The sequence below is a fragment of the Poecile atricapillus genome, chromosome 20 (genome assembly GCF_030490865.1).
Source record: "Poecile atricapillus isolate bPoeAtr1 chromosome 20, bPoeAtr1.hap1, whole genome shotgun sequence".
Classification (NCBI taxonomy): Eukaryota; Metazoa; Chordata; class Aves; order Passeriformes; family Paridae; genus Poecile; species Poecile atricapillus.
The window spans coordinates 1397763-1413345 of NC_081268.1; the positions used below are offsets into that span (position 1 = coordinate 1397763).

The 15583-nt window shown below is 42.2% G+C and overlaps 1 protein-coding gene across 4 annotated transcripts in view; it reads right to left on the reverse strand.

Annotated features, from left to right (window-relative positions):
- Positions 1 to 382: 382 nt before the first annotated feature.
- The window catches only part of GAPVD1 (GTPase activating protein and VPS9 domains 1), a 29902-nt gene continuing 14701 nt past the window's right edge, over positions 383 to 15583 (reverse strand). For 3 of the 4 annotated variants that reach the window (XM_058853305.1, XM_058853304.1, XM_058853306.1), the window contains 17 exons: positions 14643 to 14816; positions 14147 to 14287; positions 13412 to 13546; positions 12743 to 12862; positions 12224 to 12301; positions 11717 to 12090; positions 11115 to 11202; positions 10659 to 10739; positions 9895 to 10017; positions 9286 to 9415; positions 8748 to 8857; positions 7972 to 8131; positions 7487 to 7674; positions 6591 to 6804; positions 5966 to 6038; positions 5403 to 5600; positions 384 to 4710 (listed from right to left, as the gene is read on the reverse strand). In XM_058853305.1, the coding sequence (XP_058709288.1) occupies positions 4570 to 4710; positions 5403 to 5600; positions 5966 to 6038; positions 6591 to 6804; positions 7487 to 7674; positions 7972 to 8131; positions 8748 to 8857; positions 9286 to 9415; positions 9895 to 10017; positions 10659 to 10739; positions 11115 to 11202; positions 11717 to 12090; positions 12224 to 12301; positions 12743 to 12862; positions 13412 to 13546; positions 14147 to 14287; positions 14643 to 14816 (2528 nt within the window). In that variant the 3' untranslated portion in view covers positions 384 to 4569. Of the gene's footprint in view, positions 4711 to 5402; positions 5601 to 5965; positions 6039 to 6590; positions 6805 to 7486; positions 7675 to 7971; positions 8132 to 8747; positions 8858 to 9285; positions 9416 to 9894; positions 10018 to 10658; positions 10740 to 11114; positions 11203 to 11716; positions 12091 to 12223; positions 12302 to 12742; positions 12863 to 13411; positions 13547 to 14146; positions 14288 to 14642; positions 14817 to 15583 lie in introns of all 4 variants that reach the window. The other variant, XM_058853308.1, reaches the window with a different exon arrangement.

The window sequence follows — 15583 nt, forward strand, 5'->3', positions numbered from 1 at the left end:
AACACAGTCCCGCCAAATCCATGCTCCCAGTGCAGGCTGTCAAGGGCCCTGGGGCCACTGGAAGCCCTTCTGGTAGCATGGCCATGGAGGAGAGGCCGTGGCAGGAGGCACAGGAGCCCAGGAGAAAAGACCAGCACAGCCCAGGATCCCTCGCACAGCACGGACAGAACCAGGATGCACAGGAGCAGGTCACCTCCCAAGCTCTGCAGGCTGGAGATCCCCACTCTGACAGCAACTTCCAGGTATATGATTTAATGAAAGGCACAACAAGAAGTGAAACAATTAGAATTTCTGCCTCATTATCATGGTAATCTTATCAGTCGGATAATGAGGTATTAATGGAGATTTAATGTGCCTCTCATAACAGAATCCCTTGGAGAAAACACATAAGGAAATTGCTGTAAATCCACTTAATGATGGAAAGGTCCCCAAACACCATATTCCAGAGGATGAAAAATGCTGGATGCAAATGAGAGAGAATCAAGGTCAATAACACTGCGGGGACCAAGCTCACAGCACCGTCACCACCGCACTGCCCTGGCCCCGCCCGCAGGGCTGGGCGGGTACACGGCAGCTGAAGAAATTCTCCTGTCCCATCAGGAAAAAGGAACATTTCTTAAGAAAAAAGATGACAAACAGTCCTTTTGGACTCGACTATTCTCAACAAGGCATCAAACAGCAGCCAGCAGAGGGACAGGCACAGTCCTGCTGCAGGCAGAGCTATTTCTTTCCTCTCAAGCTACCAGAATAGCCAAGCTGCAGATTCAAAATAGTAACTGAAGAGCTCTGAGTTAAGCAGTCAATGCAGTGGAGCTTCCTCTCCCCTTTACTGGAGTTTGGTTCTTTTTTGCCAATGTCCCTTCCCTGTGAGGTGGGAGGATGGAGCAGAGCAGCAATGCCCAACGCAAAACCACAGAGTTAGTGGGAAGCTGCTCACGCTTGCACTGCCATCCCCAGCACAACTGCTGATGGCACTGGAACAAGGCAGAAACGTCAAAGCCAGGCGGTTAAACTGCTCTCCTTTTAATCAGTTTTTACAGAATAATACATTAATAATCACGTTAAGAGACAAGATGGGGTTCCTGTATACAAGATTGTGCAAGCTTGTTAATTTAGATTTATAAAGGCTTTACCAAAGAGGAGAGGCAGTACAAAGCTTTTCAATAGAGGTAAAGCACAATTAAAAGGTACAGAACACACACTACTAACTCAGCAGAGGTTAATTCTCAAGTAGTACAGGCTCAACCACGTTCCCAGCTGCACCCAGACACGAGCATCCTTCTCTCCGTCCCCATTGCCCTCCTGCTGCTCCAGCTCTCCAGGCACACTGACTCACTCGTGCCAACACACAGCTCTGCTGCCAGCAGCTCTGCCCCCTCCTACCCCCTTCCCCCACCCCATTCCCATGGCAGTGAGTTCTCCAATTCTGTGAGAATTTGGCTTAACAGAACAAGAACATTTTCAAGCAATACAAACCAACACTGTGCTCACCAGGCTCACCCACAGGAAACAGCATCATGTTTGTGGCTTTTTTTCCTGAAGTTTATGGCAGTTACATTCAGCATTTGGTAGTAAAAGGTCTTCAAAACAAAAACTTTTAAACTCAAATCCTTGATAGGCCAGACACATTCTGATTCTCCTTAAAGAGGATTTTTAAAAGGTTTAAAGAGAAATCTCACTTAGGAGCACAAAGGAATCTCCTAAAGATGAAAACCCCAGCCCCTTCTTTTCCCTCCTCTACCAAAAAAAGAAACCAGCACCTCTGTAGCATTCCCAGGCACAGACATGGCATTGTTTAACGGGGTAGTTCCTCAGAATGTGCCAACAATCTGTGCTGAGACAATGACCAAGCCTGGAGTCCACAACTGTGACCTCTTACCAAGGACCGTTCCCTGCTCCGCTTTGCCCAAAATGTTCCATTCCTCCTCCAGTGGCTGAAGTAGTTTAATTCACAGAAAGCACCGAGGTTACAGCAACAGGCCCGTGGCTGGCACCTTTTGGCAGCAGTTCTGGTACTTTTGGTCCTTTATGCAGTGTCTTTTCACCTTTGCTATTGCACATCAAACCTAACAACATCACCTCCTAGACAAGGAATTTAGCATTTTAAAACAAAACATTACGGGACACCGGGGAAAACAGTAAAACAGACATTACAGGCAGGTTTTTAATTCTTTGGAAAGCCTAAGTCTCTAACTACACCTATCAAGTCTATATAAAGGACCTTCAGAGTAGGCTGGAAAAAAGAAGCAAAGGACCATCTTGCTACAAAAACTCTCAGCTCACCTGGGGCTCACTGAAACCTACTGGTTTTAGAATAACTAAGTAACATTTTAAAAAAGACTCCAGTTCTTTTAAGTATTTTTCTATGCAGAGAAACCAAGTGATAAAAGCTGTGAAGGAAATGGCTCTTGCCCCTTCCATAAAGGAGAGTGAACCTGAAAGCCCCGATGGTGCTGACCAAACCCCCTGAGCCAGGCCAGCACAGAGAGGCAACACAGAGGGTGATCACCACCTCCTGCATCCTTGTGCCTTCTTCAGGGATCCTACAAATACTCTCCTCAACCAACACCCAAACTGCAGAACTTTCACACATCAGTCTTAACATCTTGGATATTCAAGTAATTATTACATATTACAGGACACTTCAATAAAAATGAATTTATATTGCTTTTTGATATGATCTGGCCATATCTTCAAGGGCAAGTTTGTGCTTTGCTGCAGGGCTGTGCTTGCAATATTGAGTTATGTTCAGCACCAAAAACCCATCAAGGCTAAATAACCAGAATATTGCAATGCTACACAGACTGAGACACCAAGTAAGGCAGATCAGAAGAATTCTGTTTTGACTGAGTATTGCTCCTCCACACATTCGAGTCTCTAATAGAGGAGAAAGACTAATAAGAAAAGGAAAAGGTTACCATCCCACATTCTCACCTGTGATTAGTTTGGCAAAACTACTAGACTGAATTATATCTGAGAGCCCTAAAAAGTAAGTTTCCTGATTATGCCTTGACAAGTAGCACAGCCAAATCAAGCACTCAATACTTTACATAAATTGCTCTAATGCCAATTAACCACATGATTTTCCCAAGTACTAGTTTCTTACAGGTTTTAATCATCAAAATGCACACACACACAAAATGAACCAATTGTGTTTTGAAAAGAATGTGAGAAAGATTTTGTTCTCTTTACCACTCACAGACTCCAAGTCTTACCACATCCCTATGTCAGAAGTGCAATGAACACTCTGGAAAGAGCAAGAAATAATACTGACATGGAAAAGTTCAACGCTCGCTGTCCTTTTTCACTGTATTGAAGCTGAAAAAGAGCAGCAAGTGCTTATATACAGCCAACACCCACTGGCCATGCCCCAGACCACTTCACTCATGAAAAACCCATGTGGTGTTGTGCATAAAAACCTCTTTAAATTGATAACTGTCAGTTTAAGGGGAAGGTGGGGCGAGAAATCTATAAAACACCCTGAACTGATGTCATGATATGTTTCATAAAGAACAGTGTTATATTATTTTAAAATATTTTTTATGAACAGTAAAACTTGCACTGCTGCATAGCAGACAACACGAAGAACATTTAGTAAAAACATTCACTGAACCCCCTGGCATATGTATTTAATGTCACTAATCAAAATATATATTACAGCCCAAGGTTCTATTAAGGATCTCTGTTTGGGGTTTGTACAGTATACACAATAGCTCAGAAAAAATATTACAGTAAGGTATTTTATTTCTCCTTTTTATATTAGACTTCTCTATTGTAACTTACAGTCCCTCTCCTCTATATATCCAAACCTCTGTAACACCCTAATGCCCTAGCCAAGAAGTGTTCAGCTAGCTAATAAGCCCTGTTATAAATTCCAGTTTTAGAAATTTCAGTAATCTTAATTACATCTTAATAAATAGTTCAGTTTGCCCTTTTAAATCTTAGCCTTTTGCGGAAGTCCTTGTGTCACCAAAACATGGTACATCACAACCTGTTAGAGGTCAGAGAGGCTTTTGCTTGTTTATTCAAAGGATAGTAAGTCCAAAGATACTTGCAATGCATTAAATATAATTATATAATATTTACACTGTCCTCACAGATTTTAAATCTAGATGAAATATAACCGATAATTGATGTCACCTACTACAAACCTTCAGTGTGGCTGGTGTTTTCTTAATAAAAGGTGTATTCAACTAGAAAGTTTACTATGTGGCTGCCCTGATTCCTCGTTTCAGTTTTCTGTTAGAAATTAAATGAAGTGAATTATTCACATAAGAATTCAGGAAGAGGGGTGGTGGAGAAAGCATGAAGAATTTTCTGAATGTTTTGAGATTCCAAAATACCTGAAAACTGTGGTCCCTTTTGCAGTGCCAGTATCTAAAGGGGAGAAAAACGCAACCCAAAGAGAAGAGGAAAACCTGTTAAATTAATTAGATTAGTAAAGGTGTGTTTTAAAATGCCTCAATTCTGTACAGTATTTTACAAGGAAAGTCTTTTCTTCAGCTTTTACAGCTGTTGTACATTCTTAGAAACTCCTCTCCTGTTCACAGGCTGCCTGTGCTGTGCGAGCTACTTGCGATCATCGATGGTTTTGATGAACTCCACGGCTGCCGTGAACTGCATCCACCAGTACGACTCCTCTCCCGACAAGCAGTTGGCATAGAAACTGCTGATGTACTGCACAGTGGACAGCAGGCAAGGGGGGTTTGCCTGGGGTGGGAGATGAGAGAGATACTCACAGCTTGTTCACAAAGCTCAACATCAACAAACGCCGCAAGATACAGAACAGAAACACAATTCCCTTTGTGCAGTGATCCTCATCCTACAGGGTATGTAACCCACTGCAGGGTAGGGACTGTTTATCCTCACCAGCCCCACTTCACATGCTCAGAAAGCATCAGGTTTGATGAAAGGAACATTTTTCCAACAAGGAAAAATGACTATCAGGCCAAGAGAAAGAAGGGGAACACTGGCACAATCTGTGAAGGTCATCAGGACCTCAACACATGTAAAGCCTGTTGTTTCAGCATGTTACACTTCAGACCATTCTCCACTCATGTCAAAACAAACCAACAACACAACCCAAGTCACTCCTGGTCTGGATCTTGGTCCTGAGGACAGCATGAAGCAGTCAGAAGACAGATGCTGGTGGACATGCCTCAAACAAACTCTTCTCCACACACAACATTTGCACCCCAATTTCCTTGGTTCCAAATGCAAAGTTTGCTTGGATTCAAAAACCGTAACTCTGACTCATTTCTGACATTTCTATTCAAACCCTGCTGAAGCAGATTTGGGTTTGAGCCTGGCCAACTCCCCATGACCCACAGGCATTATCTCTCCTCCTAAATTTGCTTGTTTATTACTAGAATTCAATTTGTGATCTCTGTAAAAGAACTCACCTTTATGAGGACAAAGACCAGAACAGGAACAAAATCATCTGCCCCAGGAACAGAATCCTCATTGGCCAGACTGAGCAGGTTCATGATGGTGGAGCACATCCTCAGGATACACTGCACCTTGTCCCGGGGCGTTTTGTAAGCGCTTATTGTGCGGATCTCGGACTGTGCCGATGGCCACGGTGCCTCCCGGAGATACACCTGGGGAAAACCAACCCAGCCTGCATTTGCACAAGCCACTGGTGTGCACCACAGAGAAGCTGATGTACTAGAGGCTCACAGGCTTTGCAGAAATGGGAAGCTTTAAGGCAAGATGAATTCAAACTGAAAGAGGGAGATTTAAGTTATATATACGGAAGAAATGGTTTCCTGTGAAGATGGTGAGGCCCTGGCACAGGCTGCCCAGGGCCACAGGATGGGTACAGTGTATTTTTCCTGCAGGTATTTCAGCTGTCACAGACAGCAAAGCAAGCCTTCTAAGTGTAAAACAGAACAATCCTCTCCCCATCCCAATCCCAGTCCAGCCCCAGCACACACATACAGAAGCAAAGGAAAAGAGTTGTTACCTCAGGTATCTGAAGTGCCTTGTGGTTTGCAGTTACTACTTTGGATAACCTCTGTATGTGCTCATGAAGGACCCTGAAAACACAAAAAACAAGAGTGAAAAGTAAGCAGCAGTCAGCCAGCTGAGGAAACTTGTTTCATGTTTGATAGGACAAGAAAGATCTCCAGGAATGTGGCCCTACAGATGATGGACACCAGGTCAGTGAAGATGCAGAGGATTGTTCTGTCCAGCCAAGAACAACTATAAATCTTCTAAAGCATTCCAACATAGTCTGTTCTAAACCTCAGGAACCCCAAATGCATGGAAAACACTGACTGAAAGCAGAAAATGGACCAGGTCCAGTCCTGAACCAGGTTTTGATCATTCTCTCAGCACACACACTTGCAGACCTGACAGTCTGTATCCCAAACCATTACACTTAACTTTTTTTTTTCTGTTCTAGCAGTTTGTTGCAAATACATTTGCACATGATGCTAAAGCCCTTCCTTGTTCTTTTACAAAATGTTCTGAACGAAAACATGAATTTGTGTGGCTGACTCACACAAGTCTGTCACAAGAGGGCTGCACAGCTTCCATTGCACCAACTGCAAAGGAGAAAACAAGTCCTTTGAATTCCATTAACTTACTGGTCACGCAAAATATCTCCATCCTGATTAGGGTAGAAGGCGAGTTTGAAAATGCGATTCATCACACTGCGCTCTATGGCTAATTGTGCATCCTGGAGCTGCTCCTCGCTGGCATTCTGCCATATGGCATCCTGAGCCATAGCCCCATACAGGAACTGGAGAAAATCCTCTACTTGGGCTGTTTTATCATCTGCTGCCGTGAGTTTCTGGAAATCTGATAAAAAGGAGAAAGAGAAAGAACATTTGCTTAAGTTAAAAAATATTATTTCTGCTATGTTTTTCAGGCACATTTAATGTGCAGCACTATATGCTCCAGGAGCAAGAACTGACTCCAAATTCCTTACGTGCTTCATTTAGTCAGATATGTGCACTGAGAACATAGAACCAGTTTGGTACAAGTGACTATTTTGAATTTCCTGGTGCCACTGTCTCTTATGCTGTGATATTTTTGAATCTTTGATTCACTTGATTAACACTATTATTATCCCCCATGTCTTCTAAGGTTCAGCCATAGGTTCTGGACTAAGAATTGAATGCTGCAACTTAATGTATCGTTATCAGTAGATATTAGTAGATATAAAATAATTAATAGTATTCATGCTTCTGCCATGGGGCAGATAATGTGATTTAGCATAAATTTTTCAGCCAAGTAAGGTCAAATTACCTTCATTCTCTTAGCCCATGAAAAATGCAGGCAATTACCATAGCTTAGCTGCCACAACATATTGTAAAGTCACAGTAATCTGTCTGTTTAGCCATTAATTCACCATCAGAAATTAAAATAATTTTAGGAATCTACTCTTCAGATCAAAAGACATATTTTAAAACATTAACCCAAGTCAGCATCTAAATACGGAGTAAAGGAATATAAAAACTTTGGTCTGCATTAATCTTACCTTGAATGAATTCCCTTATTTTCTTTTCCTTGCTCTCCAGCAGTAACCTCACACAGACTGTAGTGAAGTATCTGTTGGCCACTTCTTTATCTCGCAGGACTCTCTGTAAGAGCCTCTCCAGGTGCGCCTGTGTTGTCTGCAGGCCTTGGCGACAGCGAGTTAAATAAGCGATATATGGAGCTCTTTTCCTAAAGCAAAGAGCTCTACATCAGATTCACAACAAAAACAGAGGCTAACAGCTTTACAGACTGCTGAGTCATAGTGCAAAGGATTCTTCCACTTGTTGCTTTTAAAATAAAACAATGCCTGAATTCGGAAGCTTGCCTCACACAGGTGAGTAAATTGCATCCTTTTGTGGGGACACAGAGACGCAATAACCTGGTTTGGTAAAGCACAATTTAAAACAAAAGGGATCTTCCCAATCTGCTGCTGAATAAACACATGAATTTGGGAGCCCACTGCTGATGGGACACCGGACAAGCTACCTGTAGTCCTCTGCAATGGAGGCCAGCAGCTTGCGGCAGGTGCGGTTGTCGAAGCGGCTCACGCAGCGCATCGTCTCCTGCAGCTGCGCCATCAGGTTCTTGTCCTGCAGGTTGATGGCTTCAGCCAGCTGAACTTTCAAGAAGCACACAATTTCATTATCTAACAAAGAACAAAGGAAAAATATTAAGGAAAAGAAATGCAGGCACGATGAAAATAAATTATTTTTGAATATGGGAAACACATTAATGGTTTAAAACAAAACTTCTGTACATTAGGCAATCAGTGTTATTTTAGAGCAATTTAATAAGCCTTTCTGAATTTTCCAGTTGTTAGAGGATAGCTTCCATATCACTGTCTTATCTAGTATTAAGAACCATTCTGATGGTGAAGAGGACCAGATAAGGTGACATATTCTCCTGTCTGCAAATAAACCTAGAGTGAATAAAAGGATACAACACAACACATTTATACTAAGTCAACATAAAGACCCAGTAAATCATTCAAGTAGCAAAACTCCTAACAGCACATGTATTTTGAGAGTCTGTTCTATAGCTCCAGGCTCTACCTGCATTGTATCTGTAATACTTCGTTACAAAAAAATCTTAGACCAGGCAGAGATGGCAGTTTGTCTGTGGAGTAAGAATGAAAACCCTCTGGGGGCAGAAGGCAGTCTGTACCCTCAATATTTATGGCAAAGAGAAGGGACCATAAATGGTGCAGTTCAAGTGCCATTACATGGGAACAAGGAGAGACACACACAGCACAGAGCCTTTACCTTCAGGGTCTGTGTGGTCTGGGAGACCATTCCTTGTTGAATGTGTCAGCATCGGGAGGGCAACAGAATCTGCTGAACAGAGAGCCAATCTCAATTTCTTCTTTGCATCCCTTAAAGAGGAAAAATACTTCCTTAATACAATTGATTAGAGGTCTACTTCTTCAAAAAGCAGAATTGAAGATTTCTCTTCAATTCTTTTTTTAATACTGCCTAGAAGTTATTTTACATCATTATAACATACAACATTCTCAAGACTTTAGAGTATCAGTTCTTTTGATACAGCACCATTTTCAAAGGGATTTTCTTAACCATCAGATTGCACTGTTCTCTTTGGTTACAACATCCCTCCTTCATCAGTGGAAATATGACAGTTTGAGATACTTTAAACTAAAAGCACATAAAAGTTTACAATGAATCTATATTAAGATTCTTGTCCAGTCACACAGCTTCAATTCTACTTCAGCTTTTTCAGCTTCTACAGTCACTTCAGCTTTTAATTCTACTTTGTGGGCAAGATGAAACCTGCAAATATATTTACCTGTAGGAGAAAGCAGAACCTTGTGGCTGTGCTACTTGACTTGCAGAGTCTGGGAGGTCGTCTGCAGACATGTTCTGCAAAGCCTCATCCCGTGGGGAGTCGTGCATGCTCTCACCATCCCCAATGGCCTCTGTGGAAACAAAAACCACATTACACCTCAAGAGAGGAGTCAGAAGAAGAAACCAGACTAATTCTGTGCTTGTTATTCTAAGGTCAGGGAGAGAATGGAGACAGCAAATAAATCAGCTTGTTCTGGATATATGAAAAAGGGCACATTAAAACATACAACCTAGAAGCTCCTAAGAAGAAACTGCAGAAGTTTTGGAAGGCACTTCTTCAGTGTCATTTAAAACAAAACGAAAAACTGGTAGGAGATGTGCTATCAACATCAGCTCCCTCAATGGCAACACAAAAGAGCTGTCCTTGGGAATACTGATTTAATTCCCAGCCTCTGAGGGACTGTCCCACAGATTATTTGACAAAACATTCCTTGTTCAGAGCTCACATTGTTCAGCTGCTAACACTAACATTGGTCTAGAATACTGAAGTGTTTTTGTCTTTAAGGAGCAGAAGCTATGTTGGTGGTGATTACAAAAGCCAGGTTCTCACCTGCACTGTCGTAGTTCACTATGGCTCCTTCGCTGGGACTTGTTCTCTTGATTGCATTCCTGTATTTGTCCAGAATGTCCTCAGCAGCTTGTGCCTGTGCACTGAGCCTTGGGCTGGGATCATCTGAAAGGACCATAAAAAGCAACCAGAGTTACCCTGGTGTTGGGCCAACTGAAAGCAAATACAAAAACTTAATCCTACACATTTGGCCTCTTGTTTTTAGACCAATCAAACAAAGAGCTGCTTGTGTTCCATGTAGCCCAAATTCAAATGTATTAATAAAGTCTGAAGCAAACCAGAAAACAAACAATAAAATCAAAGTGAACAAATAAAGTCAGATCCTGAGCAGATCCTCAGTACATTTATACTGCATACACAAACAGCTCTTGGATATTTGAAGACTTCTAGAAAGGATCAGGCAAACAGAAAACAAAACACCCAGGTTCAAAGCAAAGTAACTATTGCAGGATTGTGAGTACAGCTATCCTTAGAGCTCAGCTGTGACAAGGACAGGTGCTCTATAAGAGCAGGGGAAAAGTGAGGACTTGAGTTGAAAATCCACTGCATGCACCAACAGACATGTAACAATTTAAAAGCAGCCTTCAAGTCAGGAAATCTTTATCTATTTTCTTATTCAAAATGCCAATTCTGAGCATAAACTACAGCAGCACATAGCTGATTGTCAATATCTACCTGGTGGGCACTCTGGAGCTGCAGGAGGCACATTCTGAGAGAACATTACTGCGATGGTGTTACTCACGTACCTTGAAGCATTGCGTATCTGTCAGGCACCATGTCATCTTTGTCTTTTTCTTGTTTTTCTTTCTTCCTAAATGGAATAGGAGCTGAAAATGCAAGGTACCTCATCAAAGACTACTCTGAGATAATGGCCAAATAGCAGAAACTTTAAGGAAGGAGTTAATGCAGAAAATTTTTATCAAATCAATGTTCATTAAAGCATAAGCTTATCCATGGGGTAGAGCAGAACTGTACCTCATCATCTATAGCCAGCTCCACCTTTAACAGACACGAGGCCAGGCAAAACAGTTGTGCCTTCCAGGTACAGCACACTCTAGGGAACTACCAGCCAAGGGAATCAGGTAGGTTCCCATTTTTATTTACATATTTATTTATACCTTAACTATAAAAATGACTAAAGATATAATAAAGGCCGTGTGAGCTCCGATTGAAGTACCAAACCCAGAGAGACATGATCCTACCTTTGGGCATGGCAGACACAAAACGTTTCCTCCACCAGGGCTTGTTCCTGTCAGACTTCTCATCATCACTGTCTTTCCGTTCCTCAATCTACGGAAGGGCAGAGTCTACATTTGAGCATTTACCAAATCAAGTGTAAAGAGAAAATTTCTCCTTCACATCAGTTTTTGCAACACTGACTGTAAAAACAGAACTACAGCAGAGCACAAAGAGCAGATTAAGTCAGAAATATCTCTCCTAAAGAAGACATCCTACAAATGCAAACCCATAGCCACAAAGAACCTTAGATTTAATTTATTTATTTTTTAAAGAAAATTAATTTTCAGGCTGCTGAAGCAATTTAACACTACAATGAACCTGTTTCTGAAGTACCAACAAATCCAGCAAACCTCATCCAGTAAATTTAAGAAAAGCCAGATCCATTTAAGCCACTCTGAACATCTGCAGCTTTATCTTAAAAAACATTATTGGCCAACGTTTAAAGGGTAACAAAAGTGTGTTGTAATTCCTTGGCTAAAGACATTTCATTTCAACTTTCTGGCATTAGATGTGTAGCTAAGGTGGGCATGAGAGACAAAAATAAGCTGATGAATAGAAGCCTCACCTCTCCCCTGGAGGAGTCTTTGCTGGGAGATGAAGAAGATGACTGAGAGGTGGCCACCAGCACCGCTGCCCCAGTGCTGCTGGAGGCCATGGGCAGCTCCCTCTCCTCATTCCCAGCACGTCTGTTCCACCCAGGATCACTCATAGGCCTCCGGGCTGAGGACACTATGTCTGAACTCCTGCTGCGGACCAGCCTCTCGGGGTAGGAATGTCTCTGCTTGAAGGCTTCCAGGTCCGTTGGAATCAAAGCGTGAGACCCAAAGTTTGGCAACCGGGCCTCGTTGCCTCCCACGGCTCCTTCCAGGATGGGGGGGTCTGGGGGTGGGTGAGAGGGTCTTGCATAGTGCACTTTAGGCCTTACTACAGCTGACACACCTGTGGGCACAAGCAGAAAAGAAGCCACACACATTTCTTTTAATATTATTCCAAATTACATGACTACTTGGTACTAACACAGAGGCATCAAAAATGCCTATTTTTAAAACAAAGCTTAATCTCTACAACTCACCCTCATTTGAGGACAGAGGGTCAAACAATGCAAGCAAAGAATCTGTCTGAGAAGGAGGAGATGTCAACTGACTGGCTCCTGAAATACAGAGAGAACAAAGTTAGTGCTCCACCAAAACTGCCAACATGAGAGACACTGGAAAAGCAGACTTCAGCAACAGAAGTTCATAAAACTTATACTCCAAAGTATTTGTAAAAATATTCCTGTCTGGAAAGAACTCTGTAGTACGTTGAAATGATCTAAGAATTACATCACAAAAATGAGGAACTCTTGAGGAGCAGCCCAGTCCCAAAACGCAAAATGTAACCAAATGTAGTCAATGTAACCAAACCAAATTAGGGATCCTAGCTCTAGTACTGCAAAGCACTGGAGCCTCTTTGTCAAACAAACACACTACTGACAAATAAGGAAAATATTAAGCTTAGTCACCAGCGCTTTGAAAGTGAGGAAAAATTGTAAAATTTAAGGATTCCATAAATGCCACTTGTTTTTATCAGAGATTCCAGATAAGTAACTTACCATGGGCTGTTTCATCCATGTCAGGACTTGTTACTGAATCTTTTCCCCCAAAGTCAGAGCTACATTCAGACCTGAGATCCTCAATCTTGTTAGGAATGTCTTCAGAGGTTGCACTAATACCTTACACATAACAAAAGAAACATCTGTAATAGTCTTTCAAAGAGCAAGGAAGCAAAATCCTGAGGCTGTCAAAATGTTTGGTGGACAGTAAGTAATAAAGCTCCAACTCAAAGTAGCACCTACAGACATTACAAATTTCTGCACTCATAAAGTAACAGTTTATTTCTGCTCTACATCTTTAAAGGTGTTACCATAGCCATGAATGCAGTCTGACAAGGGACATCAGAAAGACACTCCACTTTTATATACTTCGCACAAAATCAAGAACTAGAGCTATGATTTACTTAAATAAAACAAGTTGTGATAATAAAACTAGAAAGTTTGGAGTTTCTTCCAAAGCAACTCTCCTCTGCTAACCACTGCTACTGCAGCACACTCTGCTGCCTTTTTAATTTCTTTTGTGAGGTGAAGGAAGAATCACTGCTTTAAAAATTCCAGAATGAGCACAGAAAGTTATGAGTGAAGTGATGTACAAATACAGCACGTGCAGCAAAGTGAGTGCTGACCATGCTGTGATGGAGCAGCATTGCCAGAGATAGTTGCACACACCTGACACCACGCTCAGGCCGGGGGTGCTGGGCCGAGAGCTGACCTCCCTCACATCTGTGTCATCAGATGTGCTTCCCAGCCCAGAGCAGCTCTCCAGTTCTTGAAGTCTTTCCTCCTGTTTTAAATCTGGAGCCTCTACAAAAGGGAGACAATGCAGAGTAGAGAAAGGAAGTATCATTACTCAATGCCATGCTCCCTAAATATTCACAAGCAGAAGGAAGGGGTGGGGGGTGATTTAGTGTCTCAAGTTTTAAGGTAACTCAACCACTTCAGCAAGAGCTTTCTTATATCCTCTGGTACAGAAGGCAGGACTCTGCACAAACACCAATGCTCTGTCTGCACAGCCATGCAAAGGAGTGTTTACTGTTTTAATTGTTGTATTTCTTAGACAACAGGGTACAGTCACATCTTCACTAACCAAAGTAAACCATGGTCCTGGATAGCTCCTACCACAGGGGAAGGAAAGCAAGCACAAGTTTTCTTTGCAAACCCTTTCTTCCCCTTCACACTTTAAGAATTTCTTAAGTAACAGAAGTCTCTCCCAGGGCTTTTCATCTTCTTTCTGCCTAGGAGTATTTTGTCCTTTTAATCCTGGAAGTATTCACAAAAACTAACTTAACCCTAGGACAGTGATTTCTAGAAAAAAGAGGAAGAGGCTGATGTTTTGCATTCTGTGCCTCTGGAAGAGTCTTAGAATCATGCTAAAGAAATAAGCAAAAACTGCCCGATTCTGACCTGAATCACTTGGTAATACTTCCACACTCCACGCCTCACTTGTGGTTTCTGATATGGTTGAACCTGTGCAGGGATCAAGCAACACGGATCCTGAACCTGGCAAACACAGCAAGCTGCCTAGCATGTTCTCTGCAGCTGCACCTGCAAAAGTAAAGCCGGAGCATATGGCTAGAGCTGGGCTTGGGGAGTCAGCTCTAGAGAGAAGAGTAAGAACACATCCTAAGTGTCCTTAATAAAGCAATCAGAAAACACAGTGTTGCAAAGAAACGAGTAACTAAGTATAGTCCAGTTCATGCACACAAAAATCCTCCTAGAGCACATCTCCAGTTGAATCCATGGAAATTCCTCTGTTGAGGGAGGGAGGAGGAGGAGGAGGAGGAGGAGGAGGAGGAGGAGGAGGAGGAGGAGGAGGAGGAAGAGGAGGAGGAGGAGGATGAGGGCTCTGAAGCCTTGGGTTCCAGAGCAGCACAGCACCTACCCAGAGCACACCCGTTACCTGCGATTTCCTGCAGCCGGTCCTCGTCGATGTTGGGGTCAAAGTCACTTCCCAAGACATCTGTGCTCCAGGTTTCACTCACAGTTTCTGAAATATCTCTGTCATCAGTCAAACCCATCATGTCACGGATTTCAAACTTACGGAGCTTGTCATCCAGGTTATCCTGAGTTGTGGCTGTGGAAAAAGAAACAGTTCTTGATTTTCTGAAAGGCTTCTCCAATTACTTCAGACTGAAAACCTGGAAGAATACATTAAGAAAAAAATTCCAAACAAACAACCCCCTAATTCAGGTAAACCAGTGGTTTAAAGAAAGGCCTGTAAAGCACTATTACACTATCCAGGAATGCTGCCTGAAAACACATTTGAGACATAAGAAGAAAAATCTGGAAGTACACATGGTAATTTATCAACTAAATTGACAGAAAAAATACATGAAATGTATTTTTTATGAAATGCCACAAAGACACTGATACAATTCCTGTAGAGGAACAGGATCACAGAAAAGCTGAGGCCTCCAGGGATCCTTCCAGCCCAAACTCCCTGCCCTGGTCAAGGACAACAGGTTGCTCATGATCATGTCCAGTCATAATTTGGGTATCTCCAGGCTGGAGACACCACAACCTCCAGGCACCCTGTTCAGTGTTTGACAAAGGGACATTGAACAGAAAATTATCCAGATACTTCCAGACTACTCCAATCCAGATCACCCTATTCCTGAATCGAAGAGCTTGATATCAAGCAAAACTTTATGAGCAGTTTTCTATAAAGGACTTCAGTCTCCAAATCCCAGGCAATTTCCTTTTCCTAACAACAGACTACTAAGAATATTTCTTGGGGAAAAAAACCCAAAACAAACCAAACCCACAAATAAATACAAGAGCAATTGCACAAGGAAAATTCATACTTTTTTTTCCTCAAATTGGTCAATTTTGCAACCTCTT